The sequence below is a fragment of the Rhinolophus sinicus genome, chromosome 13, assembly GCF_057876585.1.
Source record: "Rhinolophus sinicus isolate RSI-liver-muscle chromosome 13, RSI-T2T, whole genome shotgun sequence".
NCBI classification, from domain to species: Eukaryota; Metazoa; Chordata; class Mammalia; order Chiroptera; family Rhinolophidae; genus Rhinolophus; species Rhinolophus sinicus.
Window position 1 is genome coordinate 40,991,371 of NC_142513.1, and position 16,751 is coordinate 41,008,121.

At 40.1% G+C, this 16,751-nt stretch overlaps 1 protein-coding gene across 8 annotated transcripts in view; it reads right to left on the bottom strand.

The window, feature by feature from the left end:
- RALGAPA2 (Ral GTPase activating protein catalytic subunit alpha 2) overlaps positions 1-16,751 on the bottom strand; it is a 332,861-nt gene that overhangs the window by 17,951 nt on the left and 298,159 nt on the right. For 7 of the 8 annotated variants that reach the window (XM_019712539.3, XM_019712535.3, XM_019712536.3 and 4 more), the window contains one exon: positions 5,240-5,361. In XM_019712539.3, coding sequence (XP_019568098.3) covers positions 5,240-5,361 — 122 coding nt within the window. Of the gene's footprint in view, positions 1-5,239; positions 5,362-6,107; positions 6,325-16,751 lie in introns of those variants that run through there. The other variant, XM_088789284.1, reaches the window with a different exon arrangement.

Consider the following 16,751-nt stretch of genomic DNA (forward strand, 5'->3'; position numbering starts at 1 on the left):
GTGGCTCAAGGGGTGAAGGCTGCGCTGGCCCTGCTGCCAATTTGCCCACGACCTTTGTTGTCCCTTCATGGCTTGATGTGAAGGGGTTAGACTTAATATCTCCTGAAGTCCCTTCTGGCCCTATTTTCTATGATATTCTTTGCTGGTTTTAGCAAATTTATGAAGAAAGTGAATATATGAAAAGTGCTATCAATCAAAACCTTATTAAGACCACTGTAACTAGGATTGAGGAAGAGACAGAGAAGTTGAGAGGGAGGGAGGGAAAGGGAGGAGGAGAGGGAGAGGGAGAAGGACGGAGAAGGAAAGAGAAAGAGAGGGAGAGCGGGAGGTAGAAAAGGTGGGAGGAAGAGGGAGACGAGAGAAGGGGAAGAGGGAGAGAGGCAGGGCGGGGTGGGGGTAGAGAGAGAATGAACAGGAATCTGTCACATGACTACCCTGAGTGAATAGGGAAAATCTTTCATCTTTTTGGGGATTTAGAGTTAGGTTTTATCTTGTACTGTTTCTGGGGATCAACGTGATTGCTAACTGCCTAGCGAAATGTCCATGTTGGGATCTGCATGCAAAATGACAAGCCTGAAACATCCTGGCACATGTAACCACTGTGTATGGTTCAGAGGTCTTAGCAAGCGAAAGCTGGGTATAGCTTTACTTCTCTAGGCAAAGGCTGATGATTTATAAAAGTAGACTGCATCGCATCTACATACCAGATTCAGTTTGGGACCAATGTGTAACACGTCTGTAGTCTTATAAGGTCACTAGACAGACCCTGTTACACCAGACAGAGTCTTCTGATAGTTTCTGTGAACTTAATCTGATTTTGTTGTAGGAAAAAAATTACAAAAGTCTTTTTTTAGGTAGGTGAGAGTAATAAACATTTCCAAGAGGACACCTGTGCAATTCCTGAGTGTGAAAAATGAAAATTTAAAGCTTTGTACAAAAGCAGCAGTGGCAGCAGCATCCTGAGACCAACTCTGACTAATCTGGTTAAACTCCAAATATGACCTACATTAAAAGTGGCAGAATCTGATGGCGCCTAGTGAGGAATTTTCTCCCACTTGTTCTAAATCCTGGAGCCTTTACAATCTAGTCTATCATGAGGGAGGAAGTGTTTCTGACCATATTTTGGAGAAATCACATGTGTTTATGTAGGGCTAACGAATAAACAAAGATTTGTGCTCCCTCTGCTGGCTCCCTATAGCAATATTAAAGCAGACAGCAACACAAACAGGGCTGGCATCTTCAGCAAATACAGTTAATTCTTGTTACGTGGAGAAGAATCACTCATCTAACTTGGTCTTAGACATTCTTTGAGAAAAACCCACCCTTATCAACTTCTGACTAAGCTATTTGGAAATTCTTAAAACTAGATATTAAGTTAGACATACCTACCTATAGTCCTCAACTACCAAACTGCTAGCTGTGACTGTAATAATGATTGGGGATCATTCATCAACAGACACAAGTGGATTCCTCCTAGATTTGAAGGTCCAGACACGATTTTTAAAGTAGTTCTGGAAAAAAAACAACTCAAGTCCATGCTAAAGTTTCTTTTTTCTACTTTTGCTTTGTAAGAATAGCTTTCAAAAAGTAAAGATTCACACTATTTATATCCTTTCCGATAATGTCAAACATTAGACTTGATTTTCCAAATCATTAGCATGCAGGAGAATGACCTCATGGTGAACAGATGCACTTGGCTGTGAGCTGCAGTGATTACATCAGTCCCTCCCAGCAGTTGAGGGTGCACATTCCAGTTAACCCCTTAGAGTCCTCCCTACTAGCCCCCTTCCTTGGAAATATGCTTGAAAATACAAACTTAGTCCCTTACCACAATGTGTGTTTTGCGTGTGAGTTAAATATATATATATACATATATATATGTATATATATATATACACACACACATACATACACTCACATATACACACACACACATATATAACTCACACACACAAAACATATACATATGGACACACACACACATATACACACACATATGTGTGTGTTAATTACAGACAATATTTTAACACTGGCTATCATTTAGAAACTGCTAATCAATAAGGAAGAAATCAAAAGGAATGCAAATCACAGAGCTAGGTAAAGAAAGGCAGCTCAAATACCTATAATACAGTGGGTATTATCAAAACTAGTAATGGGCAGAATAGATATGAGGTAGGTGGTATTTTAAAATAAAATTTTTGGACTGTGAAAACAGGTGTTTTGAAAAAACCTCTTTTACAAAAGCTGAGCACCCACCTATGATCCTAACAACGAATGACCCTACATCTCATGTGTGGTTGACAGTGAATCATGAATAGAGGCACATTTAGTTGGCTGCTGTGACCCTCCATGGCTGCCTTGGGTGATGAGCAACTGCACTGGGGCTAGGACAGTTTGAAGAGAGGGTGTTTTCCAACACTGGTCTCTGTGGGCACTGGCTACTCCCATTTAGCACATCTCTTCCTTACAGCTCGGACTGAAAGGCTGATATTAGAGTTCTTCCCTCTAGAAACGGGGGCTGCTCACGGCTACAAATCCAGTGTGGAATGCATACAGTGTCCAGGTTACTCTCCTCTGTGTTAACACCAAAGCTCCTTGTTGCAAGGACACAAAGAGAGCCTGGGAGCCCCTAATTCCTCCGAGTGTGCATATGCATGTGAGCAGGAGCCCAAGGCCCAGCTTGGATGGCACTGCTGTCCGGGATGGTCTGATTGGGTCCTAAGCACACTGTGGGAGCTTAAGCCGCTCAGGGTCAATTTTTCCAGTTGGCTTGTCACTTGGAAGAGCAGACTTTACCTCAATTTCTTAGTTTAAGCTGGCTGGCTCATCTGGGTTTCACTGTACTTATCCCAAGAAAATAAAGAACAGTGTGAATAAGCAAAAAGTGTTTTTATCTGTAAAAGTGGTAACAGACAGGGGGTAAGGATTCCTCAAAAGCAGAACTAGCACACACATGAGAAGAGGATGTGGTTCTGACAATGCCTCTATGTGGTATGAAAATACTCTGCCCTCACTGCACTGCCCTCAAATTTCAGCTCAAATCAAGTTCATTTCTAGTTCCTTCCTAATCACTGTTGTGGGCAGATAGGCAAACAGAGAACATTATGCCTAGACTTAAAATAGCATTCATGCACTAGAGTGATATCCATATAAAACTTTTTATCACTCAACACCGAATACCCTAAACCCAGAACATTATGAAATGTGATGTTGATGTTAATAATTTGAAAAGAGGAAAACCCAGCATTTATCTTGATATCCCACCTTTGGTTTCACGTTCCTTTTGTACAGGTTCCAATGCTCACCTTATGAGCTGTCAGAACCTTTATCTGTAAAGTGATTCTGGCAAATGCAGTGTTCTTGGAGAAGCCTGTCAGCAATCGTCTCCAAATAGCAGGTCTTAAAAAACCCAAATTATTCCTAGAGTCTCACTTAAGATGTACCTACACACTGACTAATTTGAATTGGTTTAAATAAATATAAACTTTTGGAAAAAAATCAGCGAATTTATATAGAGGCTAAAATATACCTAAAATATAAAGTTCATTAAGATTTGTTTCAATAATCAAGAGCTTTAGAAATGTAATAGTTGAGTTGATGAATGTAAATATCTAGTTATTAGTTTCTTTTAATTTTAAGAAAAAAGCTTTCTCAAGAATTAAAACAAAACAAAACACAAAAAGCATAGCATTTAAATATTAAGTCCCAAAACATCACGAAGATGGGAAAAGCAGAATGATGATTGTTTTAAAAAATTAGTTTTGCTATGGATCCTTCATATTCTTTCATGTAAAAATTAGAAACAATTTTAAGCCTCTCATTAGACTAGGTATGAAATCTTCATTTCCCTCGAAACTGATTTTTTTTGAGGGGAGGGATTTAGCTAGAATGTTGGCAGAGTGTATAAAAGAATTCGATTCACAGCTGTTCTACTTTTTTAATGTAAGAAACATTAATCAAAGCTTTAAGTTATAAGCTTTTCTCATGTTGTTTAGTATTCCAGTTCAACAAAGATCAATAGAGGCCATTCCTGTGTTTCTTGACGCCTCACCAGGAAGCAGAGGCGGGATTATGTAAATCACCCGCCTGCACCTCGGCCAGCTTGCTTATCTCCCAGGCCTTCTGCCTGCGGCTCCTGGCTCCCAGCACAAGTGCAAGTCTCTCCCTCTTATCTCCCAACAAAGCTGGGAGAGGCAAGGATTGAAGCCAAGGATGTTAAACAATGATGCATGGCTGATTTTGTTTGTAAGTGATTTATTTCAATGAATTTATTTTTTTTTCACTTTGTGTGTAAGATATTTGTTAACAAGTCAGAATAGGAGAAGTAAGGCGGTGAGAGAACTGACACAGGTTAGAAATCTATTAAACACTCTAACAGTTGTGTCTACACCAATGGAAGACGAAGGAAGGCCCTCATTGAGAATTTCAACATGAATGGACTAAATATCCCCTATACTCTCTGAAAAGCAATTAATCTGTAATTACATGCAGAAATTTACAAGAAATTCTATTCTTCAAAAAAACCCAAAAAACCTCACAGAATCATATAATCAGTTTAAGTTGCAGTACACTTTTTTTTTTCCAAATTAGAAATATAAAAAGAGTAAAACCGAAAAACAAGAACTATCCACAGAAATTTTCCATTTGCCCAATAAATGAAATGATCGTAAGCTAGTTTCTAAACAGGTTTCACACCAGGTGCTGCTCCAGTCGGCGGCTGGTTCATGTGACACAGGCCACTCCAGAGAGAACGCTTGCACACTGCACTGCTGTAATGATGGACCAGGGGACACTGTCCTTCCATTTCTCCTGCATTAATCCCTGACCAGAGTATCTCGGCAGCATAATCCCCATTTAGCATTAGTAGCAACGGCTTCGACTGTGAGGAACTCTTTTTTGATAAGTAAGCACTGATTCCGGCATCGCTTTTAAACAACATATTCCCAGCTCAGCAAGAAACCCGCACTCCTGAATGAACCAGAGCACATTACTGAGAAAAAGTTCATTAATCTTGCTAGATTCGGAGGTTAACAGGATAGCTGAAGAAAAGAACTGAGTGAACAGCTCGGATACAAAACAAATTAAAATGAATGTCATCATTCCTTTTGATATTCATTAGTTGATTCAGAGGGAGAATGCTCTTCTTAAATTTGCAAGCATTTATCTGTGAAAAACAGGTGTACATATGCTGCTCAAGTGCGTCTTAAGCGCGTGAGGAAAGAATAATGTAGACACTCACCCATTCCACTGACGGAGTAGCTGGGAGAGGGAGAAAAGACTTGGGCTGCGAAATCCTCAAATGTCATTACTTCGCGGTGGTTCTGAATTATTGCTTCCAGATACAGAGCTCGCTCTTCGTAGCTGCAGCAATCGGTTAAGGAAACAAGTGTGTGCGCAGAACAATGCACAAAACAGTGACACAGTTCACTTTTTAAAAAAATACAGTTATGCAACTTTTACGCTGTGTGGGGCAAAAGTACCTTGCAAGCTTGTTAACATCCTGTCAGATAATTAAATATTAGTCATAATTAATGATAACATTCTGATTTTGAGATCTAAGTTTCTCTTAGACTTTAACTGCATCCAACACTAGTATCACTAAAAATTATATACACCAATAGCTACAGAATCACATCAAAAGATCATTAAGATTGAGTCAAACAGACAAAAACAGAGACATTGATTGTGACAGCATCTCTTCTCACTGACAACTGTGGGACAACACTGGATCTTCCCTTCCTAGTTCAGTTGATAAAATGTTCTTAGCCTAAAATGATTTGCTACTGCAAGCAAGACTTAGTGATAAGATGGTGCACACATTAAAAAAAAAAAACAACGCAAATGCAAGTCACTGGGAAGAGGGAAGGCCAGGAGGTATGCTCTGAAGGGGCACCCGAGCCGAAAGCCAAGATAGGCTATGAACACGAGAAAATAAGAACTAGTAAGTTGGAGAATCTAGGAGACAGTGCACACGGCAATAAGGAAAAAAAAAAAAAAGAGTATTGCTTTTAATTAAAATTGCAGTTTGGAACACACTCATTCAAATGTGTAATCAAAAACCAGTCACCAATAAAACTTACAAGCGTAACACGCTGAAGCAACTTTCCAGCTGTCTTAATAGGACCCCTGCGTGTGGCAGCCTTTCACAGGGCAGAAAGCAAATCTTCCCCTTTTGTGTGGCTTCTGTTTCCTCAGAAGGTGAATCATGCACTTCCAATAACAGGACAACGTCAGAACAATTTGACAGGATGGAGGCACCACACGTACGACTTTATGAATTAACACTCGGGGAAGTCGGCATGATGTCTCATTTTCCTCTTCCTCCTTATCAATACCAAAGTTAAAAGATGTGTTTTAGTCGTGTTGATAATCATGCTAATTCTCCAGGAACATAGGGAATGTGGATCACCATCAGTCTATTATTTGTAGTGCCAGGAGAACAAAGGTAATTCTAGCATTTTCGCTATATTTTAAAACTATCTTTTCAAAAATGGCCTCTTTAAAAATGTAAGTTGGTGACAATTATGCCCTTCCAATTAGCTTTTAATAGAGCATACGTTTTAAAATAAGAAAGTATTTTTCTGTTTTCTTTTGGCAAAGTCTGCACCCTGACTGCTCCATGCAGGCTCTTCCTCCTCCTTCTCCTTCAATTATATTCAGAGGAAGATTTTCACACTATGAGACCAAAGGCATCCGAGGGCCATGCTGTCCAATACAGCAGCCATGAGTCACATGTGGCTATCTAAATTTACATTTAAACTAATTAAAATTAAAAAAATAGAAATTCAATTCCTCTGTCCCACAAGCTATATTTCAAGTACCTCAGAGCCACATGTGGTTAGGGGTTACCATCTGGATTGCACAGATAGAACATGCCCATCGTCATGGAAAGTGCGACTGGGCAGTGCTATTCCAGATATCCTCTTTAGGCTTGCTCTATGTAACTTTAAAAAAGGCAAATAAGTTTCAAGATTTCAAAAGTGGCCCCTCTGTTGATTTATGATCTTTTATATAGATGGTCATAACAGTTCAAGGTCTGGGTAGCATGAGCCTGAACTGGCTTCTCGACTTTGGGCTAAGCTCCTGGTGACTCGCCTTAACTAACGAACAGGCTGCCAAACTTCCTCAGCAAGAGGCATCCGCTCAGGCCCAATTCTAGAGGGACCCACTAATGTCATTCACGTCTCATTATGAACACACTTATTCTGTGCAGCACTTGGCTGTTGCCACGGCCCTCCACGCACAGCCCCAGCAAGCCGCTGGGCCGGGGAACAGCAGGACGTTAGGCCTGAGTGGCCGTCTGGCGAACAGGCACTCTGACACTAAGCTGGCACGTGCTAGCCCAGCAGGGGCCGAGTGAGGCGTGACAAATTACTCAAAGAGCTAAGCTAAACTTATGGCTGACAACCACCTGAGCCTTCGGACAGCCGCGGCCCGCTGTCAACGCTCAATTCATGGCACCCCTTTTCAGTCAACTGGCTGCTCGTGGGCTTGGGTTAGAGCAGGCGCATCCCTCTAAAGAACTGTCATGCTCTGTCTAGAATCGTCCTGCTGTTTCCTGAAAGGCCCCACTGAGTTCAACACATCCTCATACAGTGCTTGGCACAACGGTGAACAAAACAGAAATGTGAATGCATTTTGCTAAATATACTATCTGGAAGAGTGGCTGCTATGTTAACCAAGCTCACAGTCAAACCTACAAAGGGATGTTGTGTTTAAAACCATATAAATGGACCCCAGACAGCAGCCTGTCATCCTCATCCGGCATGACACTATGCGATTGTCATAAGCTTGTTCTTGTCAAGGCTGAGAGATCTGGGCTCCTAAGAGCAAATCCAGCATGAGAGTTCCTGGGGGCAATAACCAAGTTGTGAGATTCTCTGATTCAATGAATATTTATGGTCTGATTCCTAAATTAAGGCACTAAAGGAGACAGAGCACAAAAAGGTGCTTCTAGAACTGGATAACTAGAGGATGCTTACTTCATCGAAAGTTCCTGATCTCACCATTTATTCTCCCACTGTCACACGCAGCACACACTCCCCCACCCCCAGGCCGGTCCTATGCTGCTGTTGGAGCGTTAACAGCACTAAACTGGCTGTTGTCATCTAGACAAACATCCATTAGGGACTGGGGTGAGACCAGGAGATCATCAAATGCATTTTCACTCATGGTCCAAGCCAGGACATATAAACACCATGACAAAGAGAAAACAAACATCACCCCAATTCTGGCAGCATTTACAAACAGCCAAGGAGCTCATGCACGAGTGCCAAAAATCATTTCTTTTACAAGCTTTAAAAAACCGTAGATCTGGGATCTTAACTGAATTTATTAGTAGAACCACTAGCAAAGGCAATTAGGAGCAGTATCATCTGACATTTTCTTACCTAACATCCTTAGGGCTTCAATGCCGGTTGCTTTCTATTAAAAAAAAAGGCACTTATAATTTAGATATCAAAAGGCTTATAAGGATCTTATCATGTGTAAGATATGTTAAGATGTGAACTGAATGCTGAAATAATGCTGGGCAGTGACCTTTGACTGAAAGCAGGTGGCTAAAGAGGCACCTGGTCACAAATCCAATTCTCATTTCAATACTAACCATTGGCCTTTTATTCTCTTAAAAAGACCACTAACAAATGTGAAACTTTAATTCTGCTCAATCTCATTAAAAACCACACATAGTAAAGTACTTTTTTAAAGAGCAAGTTTCCCCTTAATTATTCAATTCAGAGAACATTTTGCAAAGATCTTTACTCAAATAAGTTAGCATTCCCAGGTCCTGGGACGAGGATGTGGACATATCTTTTTGGGGTCACCATTTAGCCCACTATGCATCTTGAGGGCACTGTATGAGTCAGGTTCATCCTTACACCACTCATACTCTGTTAATTTATTGAATGGATAAATTAATGCCTAGGATTTGTGCCCACTGCTCTGGCAATGATACTGCTAGATATATTCTAGGCAAAGAGAGCATGTAAGGAGAGGTTAGAGAGTTTTCAATTTGAAGTAAAATTCTGCAGAGATAAAAACAAAGTTACACAAAACTTCTAGAAGAAAGTATGGGGCACAATCTTTATGACCTTGGGATGTGGAATGATTTATTAAACAAAAAACAAAAACACAGAAACATAAGGGAGAAGACTGGTACATCTGGGCACATTCAAATTAAGAACTACTGTTCACCATAATACCATGAAGAAAGTAAAGCTACAGGCACAAAGTGGGAGGAGGCATCTACAACACATAACTGACCAAGCTAGTGTCCAGCATATAGAAAGAACCCCTACAAATCAAAAAAATCCAAATGATCTAGTAAAAAAATGGACAAGACATAAGCATTTCCAGAAGATAAACTATGAATGGACATTAAGATACTCAAGATCATTAATAATCAGGGATTATTAGAGCCACAGTGAGATACCATTTTATATATACCAGATAGGCAAAACAAAAACTTTAATATTGCCAAATGTCAGAGAGGACGTGGGGCATACGAACTTTCAGAGCCTACTGGTGAGAAGTAATCAGCCCAAATTCTCCAGAAGGCAATTTGACATTATCCAGGAAATGGCAGATGTGCCTATTCCGTGGGCCAGAAATTCCACATGTAAGAATATTTATAATGTTTTATAGACAACAGCAAAAAGAAAAAAATAAAGAAAAATCATTTTTAACTTTTACTGATAAATGCAGCCCAAAGTAGAATACTATACAGCAGTGAAAACAAACTACAGGCATGTACAATAGTATGTATGAAACTTAAAACAATGTTCAATGAAAAAAGCAAGCCATTGAGCCATTGAAGAACATGTACAGTGAAATTCTACTTACATAAATCTAAAAAAGAGAAAAAGTGAAACATCTTGCCTAGAGGTACACATGCAGTACAGTGAAAATATAACCAGAATTATCTCTGGGGTGGGAGGAAGTAGCACATGGGAGGTTCTCAGATACACTGGTTGGTACACATGGAGGTCAGTAAAAGGACCTGTTTTATTATTCTTCAGGATTTATATAAATGTTATATGTTTTTTAGTATGTATAAAATATTTCATAGTAAAACTAAGCAATCTGGTGAGAGTGGAAAATAGCACTAATCGAGTGGATCTTTACTAACTCATTAGAAGGCCAGAACGAGCTTCTTCAAGCCAAAGGTGGATATAGAAGGTGTAAGACTGGTTATTAGAGACAACAATGATAGAAAAGTCCATTTGATTCAGACACAGAGAAAGCAAAAAACAGGCAGTGCTATTGTTAGGGTCTTAGTTCCAGAAACAGACTGAAATACTAGAGCTCCAACTTTTCATAAAGTTGTAGAAAACTTTGACAGATGGGATTTAAAGAGCTCACTCAAACATGGACACACTTGCCATTCATGGGGGTGGGGGTACTACTCCAGCAAAAATATGGTTTTCTACAAGGATACTTTTGCTAAAATTATCATGCACTAAAAATGACAAGATGGGCTCAACCAGAGTCAAAATACTAAATATACATATACATATACTTACATACACACACACACACACACACACACACACACACACACACCGGGGGGTGCCAAAAAAATGTATTCAAGTGGACACTTTGGTCAATGTTGCTCAAGCAGTAGTTCGCCGTAATCAGAAGTGTCTGGACACTGATGGTAACCATTCTGAGCACCTCTTGTAATTGCAGAAGTCAAAACGTGACATGTATTCATCTTTTGTTATCGGTATATATTGAGTATCACAATTTTAACACAGTTTCCTTTCTTAAAATGTATACATTTTTTGGCTCTCCCTGTCTTTCTCTCTCTCTCTCTCTCTCTCTCTCTCTCTCTCTCTCTCTATATATATATATATATATATATGTATGATTTCTATACATTATCCTACTCTGCTCAGCAAATGTGATCTCAAGTGACTTTGGCATTATCAAAAAGCAAGTCCACCTTTACACAAGTGTGTATCCATTCAAGAAATATGTACAGAGCGCCCATCTGTGCTTGGTGATGGGCATGCAACTGGGAAATGAGACAGATGCTGTCCCCACCCTTATCAAGCCTGCATTCTAGCAGGGACTAATCCACAGAATTAGGTGGAAAGAGGGGACAAGAAAGGCAGGGAAGTCTCTGCAGTGGTGGCAGGGAAGGAGTTAACCAAGACAGGCATGGGTGAGGAGTGGTATGAGCATTTCAGGCACTGAGAACATGGGGTGTTTCAGCAGGTGAAAGGTGAGTGGAGCCAAGGGTGGCAAGAGGGGCTGGGGGTGCAGTTGAAATTCTAGCTGTGGCTGGGTCATGTGAAGCCTGAATGGTTTGAGACAAGGGAGCATATGATCTTACCTAAGTTTTCAGATCTCTCTTAGAAGATCTGCCACTCCTAAGAAGAGTCTAGTGCAGGGGTGTCTAACCTGCGGCCCGCGGGCCAACTGCAGCCCGCAATCCATTTTTAATTGGCCCGCAGCAAATTCCAAAAATATAGTTAGTTTACTTAAATAAACCAGGTGAGGCAATATGTACTTCACCTCGAGTGAGTGGCCTGGCTGTTCGTATATTTTACCGCATATGGCCCTTGGTAAAAAACATTGAAAAAAGTTTGGACACCCCTGGTCTAGCGCCTTCACTAGATTTCAAATTTGAAGAGTCTCCAAATTTTGAAGAAGTAAATGCTGACTTGCATCTATCTGTTCAATCAATGGGCTTGTACAAATGTCTCAATATTTTATACTTATTCTTTGCCTGTTTCCAGAAGTGAATGGCATATATTTTGGGCAAGTGGGTAGGGTAAGAAGGTTACTTGAAGATTTGAAATTACCAGAACCTCAGAGAATGGTCTTGACAGAGAAAGGGTCATACTGGATGACGTGCCTGACTTGGAGGGAAGAGGAAATGGAGCAGAGGCAGAGAGAAGCAGCCATCCTTCGGTGAAGTAGAGAACAAAGCATTATAGACAAGAGGGTGGGCACATTCCTCACACAGGGATAGGTACTGGGCTCATAGAAATCTAGTGTAAACGAGATTGCTTAAGACAACTGTGGATCAAGGAATGCTATGCTGAGTCAAATGCTTAAATCATATCCATGATACATTTCAAACCTAGTAAAAAGATGAGCCAACAGTGGCAGAGACTCTGACCTCAGAGAAGGAATATGGCTAAGAATATTTTACAAAACTCGGAAATTAATGAGCTGATTTCTTCTGTTGGTCCTACTACCAGTAGCTTTTGGAATAGAGGATGCACAGGATGGTAACAAAAGATTTTCAATTTTTGGGCAATTTTTTGAACAGTGATCAAAGGATAAACCTTTAAAATGTCTACTGGTCTTAGATAACACCAAAAGCACAAGCAACCAAAGAAAAAATAGAAAAATTGCACTTCATCAAAATAAAAAACTTTCATATTTTAAAGGGCTCTATCAAGAAAGTGAAGAGACAACTCACAGAATGAGAGAAATATGTATTAGCAAATCATTTATCTAATAAGGGTCTCATAGACAGAATATATAAAGAACTCTTACGAGGTGTGATCAAAATACATGGTGAATGTTTAAACAAAAAAAAATTTATTACAGTAAAAGACACATTGCCATTAACCCTCCTCAAAATACTCCCCCTCACTTTGAACACTCTTATTCCATTGTTCTGGCCACTTTCTGAAGCAGTTCTGGAAGTCCTCTTTTGTGAGTGTCTTTAGTTGCGCTATACTGGCTGCCTCGATGTCCTGAATCGATTCAAAACATTTACCTTCGTGGTCATTTTGACTTTGGGGAAGAGCCAGAAGTCACACAGTGCCAGATCCGGTGAATAAGGTGGATGAGGACACACCATAATGTTTTCATTTGAAAGAAATTGCCGTACCAGAAGCGATGTCTGACAGCGTATTGTCATGATGGAGGATGAAGTAAAGCCACTCACGAAAGAGGACTTCCAGAACTGCTTCAAAAGGTGGCAAGAACGATGGGCTAAGTGTGTTCGAAGCGAGGGGGCGTATTCTGAGGGGGTTTAATGGCAATGTGTTTTTTAATGCAATAAATTTTTTATTTAAACATTCACTGTATTTTTGATCACATCTCGTACACCTTAATAATAAAAGGACAACCTAATTAAAAAATGGGCACATGATTTGAATGAACATTTCTCCAAAGAAAATATACACATGACCAACAAAAACATGAAAAAATGATCGACATTATTTGTTATTAGGGAAATAGACATCAAAATCACAATGAGATTCTTTCACACCCATGCGGACGGGTGATTATAATCCAAGGACAGGATGAACAGCAAGCGTTGGTAAGGATGTGGAGAAGTTGGAATTCCCATACCAGGCTGCTGGGAATGCACAATGGTGCAGCTACTATGGAAAATAGTTTAGCAGTTCCTCAAAAAATTAAACATATGATCTAGCAAATCTACTCCTAGGTATATACCCGAGAACTGAAAATATATGTTCACACAAAAACTTGTACACACATGTTCATAGTAGTATTACTCATAACAGCCAAAAAGTGGAAACCCAAATGTCTATACACTTATGGATAAATAAAATGTGGTATATTCACAGGGCAGAATATTATTCAGCCATAAAAAAGAATGAAATACTGAATATGCTACAACATGGATGAACCATAAAAATACTATGCTAAGTGAAAGAAGCCAATCACAAAAGGCCACCTCTTGTGTGACTCGATTTATATAAAATGTCCAAAATAAAAAAACCCATAGAGACAGAAAATAGTGATTGCCAGGGGCTGTGGGGAGAAGGGGAATGAGGACTGACTACTAACGGGTATAGGGTTTCATTTTGGGGTGATGAAAATGTTCTGGAATTGGATGATGGTGATGGTTGTACAATATAGTGAATATACTAAAAACCACTGTACTACAATAGTTAAAAGGATGAATTTTATGGTATGTGAATTATAACTCAATGCAAAATTGCCCTCCTCCCTTAATGCCTATTGGTATACAGTACACACTATATATCCTGGGGAAGGTCTTCTAATAAGGTCTTCTGACCACACTCTGGAACAAATGGAAGGTGGCCTAGAAGGGTGTAAAGCCCTAGGCACTGTTGCTGGATCATTTATTCATGGAAGATACCTGAAGAGGACCAGACCATATACCCAGGATGGTTCTAGGTGCTGGAAGGAGCAAGATGGAAAAGAGACAGTGTTGTCCCTCATCGCATCACAAATTATCTGGAAAGACAGACACAAACCCATTACATGCAAGGTGGTAAGTACCCCATGAGTAGAACAGACCCAGAGGGTGGAGTGATTCCCTGTGGATGGAGAGTGGTCTAGGCCAGACAGCAAAGAGCCTGTCATGGTAGGAGAAGCTACACAGGTTTACAGCAGCTGGGAATCACTGAAGGTTTTCAAACAGAAAACAGCAAGATCTTATCTGTACTTGAGAGATAATGAGGGGGTCCAGGGAAGGACATGTGTGGAAGGGTCTAGAGGGAGAGAGACGATAGGAAGAGAAACTCGTCTGAAAGAGAGAAGCCACATGGGCCTCAAGAAAGCAATGGTGGAGGGAAGAAAGAAGAGGTGTCAGATTGCAGGTCTACTCTGGGGAACAGAACCAGCGGGAGAGAGGGTGCCCACTCTTGGTGAGAGAGAGGAAGTAGGACAAAACTCTGGGGATCAGGGCTTAGGTGACAACATGAAGGGTGCAGAAGCTAACGTTGAGGGACCTGAGGAGGGAACATATGGTTGAGTGGAGTCTGACTGGCCGCCAGGTGTGTCAGTGGAGAAATACGGGGGAGGTGATCACTGTGCCTCAGCAGAGACGCCTGAGCTACGAATCTCGGATTTGAAGATGATCTTGGAGGAGAAAAGGGGAGAACGCCATGCTGAGAACTCCCTCCTGTCCACTTCAGAGGGAGACAGAAGTCAAAGAGCAGGAAAGGGAGTTGGAGGAAGGATCTAGGGAGACATCCATGTCAAGGAACCCTGGGAGAAGCACTTCTGGAAGGAGGGCCTCTGTCTGATGTACTTCTATGTCCTTAGCCTCTTCCCTGGTACCTGCCACCCAGTGGGACACTCCATAAGGTTTGCGGAGTTGGCATTTAATAATTCCAAATAAATGAATGAAATTCCATGATAATCAAGACAGGTACAGATGATGGCAATTACAGCCTAAAGCCAGACATCATTTTTATAAAGACTTTATCTTTCAATATAATGTAAATTTAAATTCTAGGACTGTTTAAGACCCCAAATAAGTGAATCATTCAAAGTAAATATCACAGCCGGGTAACAGATAAAGAGGATGACTTTACTGAACAACGTAACCAAATAAAATGGATGTTTGGGAAAAGGAATTAAACACATGGAGGTATCAGATACTAGATTAGGTTTCAAACCTGAACGATACACTCCTGGAGAGGAAAACAGTCCACTACTGCTGAGAAAGAAGAAAATACCCATATAACCAAGTTTAAGAATAATTCCGAGGAAATAAGAGTAAATGGAAATGTGAAAAAATAGATTTTCTTCAGGCTATTAAATTACAGACTTTTGGAGAGGATCTGCTCTCCTATCCCCACATCCTCTGGCATAGGGAAAGTAAGGTCCCTCTCCGAATCTGAGATGCTCCAAGGGTACGATGCATTTAATCTATATTTTATTAGAAAGGTTCAAATCAGTTCTTCCCAGGGGATTGATTTGTGAAAGAGCACACCCTTAATTACAGCATTTTCCATTTCCATTTTCTCCAGTTCTCTGAGTGCATCTCACCTGTAAATCACCAAGTAAGAAAGGGCCCTGCAACACTATTACTTCACATTTCACATCAGTAAAAACATAAGTGACAAGAAAATCAGTCATTCCGCCTATTTCACATCTAGAGAACACAATGCCAAATGAGTGAGCAAAGGTTCCTCAGGCTGCTTCACTGATGAAAATGACCCAAGAAGTGACAAATCAATATGAACACTCGAAAGCCTAAGAGTTCTCCCACGCTTATGCCAATACCTTGATTTCTGGGAGGAAGGGAGTCAGTGTCACTTGAACTGTTTCTTTCACAGATTTTCATTCATTCCAAAGATATGGTATATTAGGAGCTAAAAAACGTACTCTCATCTCTAGTTATAGAACCGACCATTGCTGACATTTTGTTGGCATTTAATATCCATGAAGTTACAACTAAATGGAAAACAGTGAGAACTGCAGAACTGTCTCCAAATGTCTTGACTCCTCTTTGCGGCAAAGTACAAAAAGGTTAGACAATTAAATAGCAGTACACATGGATTTTAAACCCTCACTTCATCGTCATTGACTGTAAGAGGAGAGTTATTATTAAATAACATGCATTACAGGTGTTATTTAGTGCAACGTACTTTGAATTGAGCCACCCAATATTTATTCTTTAACCACTCTCGCTTTCGAGGCAAAAACCAATTCCATACGACCTATGGATTAGTTTATATCTATGTTGATTATTAAATTAAAATAGATTTATGATGACATATGATAGACAATAAGAGAACAAAATCATCACAGAAAAAAAATCTTCTGTAGCAGATATTCTGGTTACCATTTTCTTGAAATATTCTCAACTATTGCCCATCAACAATCCACTGGGCCCAACTGAAGTCGGACTGAGCTCTGAACCACAGAATTAAATTCTGTGGTCCAATGTATCTGCACCAAGCTCTGTACAGATTTTCTTGATTTTTCATTTCTGAAAACAATTATCAGATGACAAGAAGAAACTCCAAGAAAAGTTAGGGGTTTACCAAATGCAAGTAACC